Below are 5,427 nucleotides of genomic sequence, written 5' to 3' on the forward strand. Positions count from 1 at the left end.
TACATCTTGTTTTTGCAAATGTTTTGTTAATTTTATTTTTATTTATCAGAAATACCAATTGTAAAGGCCTAGAAAATTATAAGGCCATTGGGCCCAGTTGGAGGCAGCCAGGCCCAAACTAAGGGAACATGACCTTAGCAAGGGTCTTTCCCCAAAAGTCAGATTCTTCTTTCTATTTTCCTTTCTCACTCTAAAAAGAAACTTTTGCCCTAAAGGTTTTCTCTGCCTTCTCTCTAGATACTCTGAACTTGGAACCATAGAAAGTTGATTCTGGTGCTGCCTAAGTGTTTGTGGAGTAGGGGGTTTCGTTTCCAGGGAACAATTTCCTGTTCCAATCGGTAAGTTTCCTTTTCCCCTTCTCTTTCACTGTTCTAGAACATAGGGCATGTGAATTTGCTGGGTTCACGTACCTTGTACGTTTTCCTTCCATTCTCTGTCTATTTGGGCTCTAAGAGCTATGTTTTATCACCAATATGGTGATTTGTAGGTTCTGTCAAGTTCCGCTCTGTGTGGAGGGTACTGTTAGGGAACTTCAGTAGGATATACTGCTCATCTTCAAGGTAAGGGGAGCTAACTATGTTTTTATATATATTATTTGTATGATGTGTGTAGGATGGATGAATTTTTGAAGTAAGTATGTCAGTATGCTTGAGTTGGATTCCTATAAATTAAATTGAATGTGTTTGGGTACTGAGTTGGATGAACTATAATGTGATGTGTTGTATGTTCTGTTGGGTATATTGATTGACTGCAATAATTCACTCTTGGAAGTAGTTACGCGTGTGGAGGCTGTTAGACCAAATTTTAGTGAGGAAATATATATACTTGTGTTGTGTTTAGTGGAAGTATTAACCTGAAGAAAAAGAAAAGGGAAGAAAACGTATTTTTGATAGAAGTGGTTACTGGTTTATGTGGATAAGGAGGTGTAGTAGAGAGTAAGGAGCTCTGTAAAAAAAAATGGATTAAGAAAGAGAGAGTGGAAAGGGTCTCGGGTTAGAGAAAATAGGAAGAAAAATGGGTTCCTTTCTCCTAAGTAGAGGTTACGTAAATTTAGGTGAGAAGATTGGGTGGTACAATTGTAGAGTGAAGTTGAACCAGAGGAAGAAAAATCGGGTCACTGTGTTACGGTAGAAGAAAAGGAGAATGAAGTCTTAAGAAGAAGGGGATGAAAAAATGGGGTTTCTGGGTTTTCTGAAAGTCTGATGCGATTCTGCATAATTCTGCAGAATTCTGCAGAATGAGCGTTCGTCCTTTTGCTAGACCAAATTAGCGTTCGGCCAAAATGTCTTGAGCGTTCGGTCTTGTGCCCTGCGAGTAAGCGTCAGCGTTCGTCCTTGGGTGTGCGTCAGGGATCAGTTAGTGTTCGTCCTTTGGAAGGTGTTGGTCATGATTTATCGTTCGTCCTCGAGCCTGTGTTAGTGATCGGTTAGCGTTCGTCCTTGGCATGCGTTAGCGATAATTTAGCGTTCGCCCTTGAGCAGATGTCAGTGGTCAATTAGTGTTCGTCCGTGAGCATGGGTTAGTAACGATGACGTTCGTCCTCAGGTACTCTTCATAGTTAGCGTTCGGTCACGATTGGGCTTGATATTTGAGCGTTCGTCCAAAGAGTACGCGATCCCTAATGATGTTCGGTTTTGGCGTTCGGCCAATTGTGCCCAGTTTAATATGGCGTTCGGTTTTAGCGTTCGGCCAATTGTGCCCAGTTTAATATGGCGTTCGGTTTTAGCGATCGGCCAATTGTGTCCAATCTAATGGTGTGCGGTTTGAGCGTTCGTCCTAGCATGGTTGATCTCACAGAGTTCGTGCAAGTAGTGTTCGGTTCCAGGTTCCTTGCTCTTGGGTTGAGTTAAATGCGTAACATGTTTGGAATGCATACTTTAATTTGATTTATGTGACAGTATGTGAGTGCATGAGATATGTTTAAATTGTTGTGATAATATGCTTGTGAATGTAAATGTTGAATTTGAGTGTGAGTTGGACATCTCGGGGAGAGATGGATGAAAGTGATATGTGGGGTGTTGTTGATGTTCTGTATAACTGTATGGAGCTTTGAACTGGTATGTCTATCCCTACACTCGAAGCATTGTTCATACTCAGATAGAGGAGAGCAGTGTAAGTGGTGAGAGTAGAGGGAGGTCCTCGTCTATAGTCTTAGAGTTTAGACATAGACAGATTGGGGGATTTACCTTGCATAGTGTTGGGGAGTGCCAACTGAACTACACAAGTGCAAAGACGACCAATAGTTCGACAGTTATACTAATCCGGATTGAGTCGCGTAAGTGTTGGAGTCATGGTTTAAAGTGTTATGTATTAACTGTTTTATATGTACTAAGCATGATGATTACTAAGTGATTCAATAGTATGATTATTGCTTGTTTATTTAGCTTACCCTTGCTTCTGTGTTGTGTGTTGCTTGTGTATGTTTTCTTTGCGATGATCATCCGCTTGGATGGGAGCAGATGTTGTTGAGGAGATACCTTTGGAGCAAGAGCTAGAGGAGAATGATGCTGCTGCACAGTCTACTTAGGATTTAGATATTTAGACCGTTGGATATTAAATACTCTAAATTGTTTAAGTTTAACTATGTATTATGTTTTAGATGACTGTAATTTTCGTGTTCAAATTGCAAGTCATATTCTAACTGTTCTCTTTATTGGGGATGTTGACTCCTAAATTATATGATGTGGTTGTTATATTTTGGGGTGTCACATTTATGGTATCAGAGCAGTTTCTGTCTTTAGAAAATCCTGTAGGGTATGTGTGTGCCTTGCTTATGCTTGTGTACTCTGAGAAATGTCTAAATCGTTGTCCTTATTTATTTGAGATGGGCTAATTTTTCCCCCTCTGTGTGAACAAAAGATGGCACCTAGGCATCCTCCTCCTCCTCCTCCTCCCCCACAGGCCGATCCATCTGACTCTAATCAGATGTTAAATGCGGTGCTTCAGGCGTTACAGCAACAAAATGCTTCTTTGGTGCAGCAAAACACCATTGCACTACAAAACCTGGAAGTCGCTAAGATATCGGCTGAGAATGCTAGAGTGTCATCTGAGAACACTCAAAGGCAGTTAATGGAATTGTTGACTAGTGGCAGGGCCACTCCAGGTGCTTCCTCCTCCGCTGTGCCTGTACAAGAGTGGAGTTTGGAAAATTTCCTCCAACATCACCCAGCCAGATTCACTGGGAAATGCAGCCCTGATGAAGCTGACCATTGGTTTAGGGACATGGAGAGAATCTATGAGGCTAAGGGGTGTCCTGATGAGAGGAAGCTGGCCTACACTCAATATCTGTTGACCGGGGAAGCTGGCCACTGGTGGAGCAGCATGAAGATGATATTGGAAGGGAGTGAGACTCCTATTACTTGGGAGCTGTTTAGGGTCAAGTTCTACACTGAGTACTTCCCTGACAGTGTCAGATTTGCTAAAGAGGTAGAATTCTTGGAGCTGGTACAGGGCAACAAAACAGTATCAGAATATGCTGACCGTTTCAAACATCTACTCCGCTTCAACACTATGGCGGTAGATGAGGTGTGGCAATGCAGGAAGTTTGAAAATGGCTTGAGGAGTGATATCAAGCTGCTTGTGAAGGGGTTACGCATCAGAGAGTTCCCGACTCTGGTGGAGATGGCCCGTGATCTAGAGAAGACGAAGAGGGAATCTGAGGGACAACAGAGTCAGCCTGCTAAGAGTGGGGGATCATCTGGGTCACGTGGTGGACTTAGCACTAGGAAGACCCCTTACACTAGACCATCTCTTTCTTCTGGGTCTAGGGGTTCATCCTCTCAGTCATCAGTGCAGCCAGGACCAGTGAGGTCATCTAGTACCATTAAATGTTTCGGTTGTGGAGGGCCTCATTACCGGAACAACTGCCCTCTGACTAATGGTGCAAGGAAGTGTTTCAATTGCGGAAAAGAGGGACACATTGCTGCTAATTGTACCTCTACAGCAGGGTCAGGACCGCAGGCGCAGAGGACTCGTTTGCCTCCACCAAGGGGAGGTGGTAGACCTCAGGCAGTGGGCAGAGTATACGCCATGACAGGATCAGAGGCAGTCAGCTCAGGTAACCTCATCATCGGTGGTTGTTTGCTTCTTGGTGTACCTTGTGTAGTGCTTTTTGATTCGGGGGCAACACACTCCTTCATATCGGAGGCATGTGTTGAGAAATTGGGTATGTCGGTAGAAGAGTTAGACGTCGATCTAGTGGTGTCTACACCAGCATCAGGGTTAGTCAGGACGTCTTCTATGTGTGTCCGTTGTTCGATCGTCGTAGAGGGACGTCGATTCAAGGTAAACCTCATCTGTTTACCTTTGTAGGGGTTAGAGGTGATCTTGGGAATGGATTGGCTATCTGCTAATCGCATACTCATCGACTGCGGTAATAAGGAGCTGATATTCCCCGATGAAGACGAGAACATGCCCCTGTCACTTGGGGTGTTGAGACAAGACCTTATAGAGGGTGCTTGTTGTTTCCTAATCATGTCTTACATGGACGGAGTTCAGGATCCAAACCTTTCAACTCCGGGAAATCAGAGTGTGGATCTTCGGGTTGTGGAGGATTTTATGGACGTATTCCCTGAAGAAGTTCCTGGCCTACCTCCTCCGAGAGAGGTAGAGTTTTCTATAGACTTGGTCTCCGGATCAGGACCAATTTCTATAGCCCCGTACCGAATGGCGCCAGCAGAGTTAGCAGAATTGAAGAAACAGATTGAGGAGCTGCTAGAGAAGCAGTTCATTAGGCCCAGTGTCTCACCTTGGGGTGCACCAGTCTTGTTGGTGAAGAAGAAGGATGGCAGCTCCAGATTATGTGTTGATTATAGGCAACTGAACAAACTCACGATCAAGAACAAGTATCCGTTGCCTAGGATTGATGATCTGTTGGATCAATTGCATGGAGCCACTGTGTTTTCCAAGATTGACTTGAGATCAGGCTACCATCAGATCTTGGTGAAGGCGGATGACGTACAGAAGACAGCCTTCAGATCCAGATATGGCCATTACGAGTATGTAGTCATGCCTTTTGGGGTGACTAATGCTCCCGCCATCTTCATGGATTACATGAACAGGATCTTCAGACCTTTCTTAGATAAATTCGTGGTTGTTTTCATAGATGACATCTTGGTTTATTCTAAGACTCGAGAAGAGCATGAAGATCACCTTAGAACAGTCCTTGGAATCTTGAGAGAGAGAAAGTTATATGCAAAGCTGTCTAAGTGTGAGTTCTGGATGGGTGAAGTGCCTTTCTTGGGGCATGTTATCTCAGCTGGTGGAATTGCTGTTGATCCAGCCAAAGTACGAGCAGTGATGGAGTGGGAGAGGCCTAAGACAGTTATAGAGGTCAGGAGTTTTGTGGGCTTAGCAGGCTATTATCGTCGCTTCATTGAGAACTTTGCTCGGATAGTAGCGCCGCTGACCCAATTGACCAGGAAGGAT

At 44.1% G+C, this 5,427-nt stretch overlaps 1 protein-coding gene across 1 annotated transcript; it reads left to right on the forward strand.

Annotated features, from left to right (window-relative positions):
* The first annotated feature begins 2,859 nt into the window (after positions 1-2,859).
* Positions 2,860-4,311, forward strand: LOC148205724 (uncharacterized). Its single transcript, XM_088105116.1, has one exon. It carries the CDS (start codon positions 2,860-2,862, stop codon positions 4,309-4,311), a length of 1,452 nt encoding a protein of 483 aa, XP_087961242.1.
* Positions 4,312-5,427: the final 1,116 nt, after the last annotated feature.

The sequence above is a fragment of the Vigna umbellata genome, chromosome 1, assembly GCF_029865625.1.
Source record: "Vigna umbellata cultivar VRB3 chromosome 1, Vumbellata_1.0, whole genome shotgun sequence".
Taxonomy (NCBI): domain Eukaryota; kingdom Viridiplantae; phylum Streptophyta; class Magnoliopsida; order Fabales; family Fabaceae; genus Vigna; species Vigna umbellata.

What these genes read in the sequence shown, in the direction of transcription:
- LOC148205724 (XM_088105116.1), top strand. Translation starts at nt 2,860, where the DNA reads ATGGCACCTAGGCATCCTCCTCCTCCTCCTCCTCCCCCACAGGCCGAT.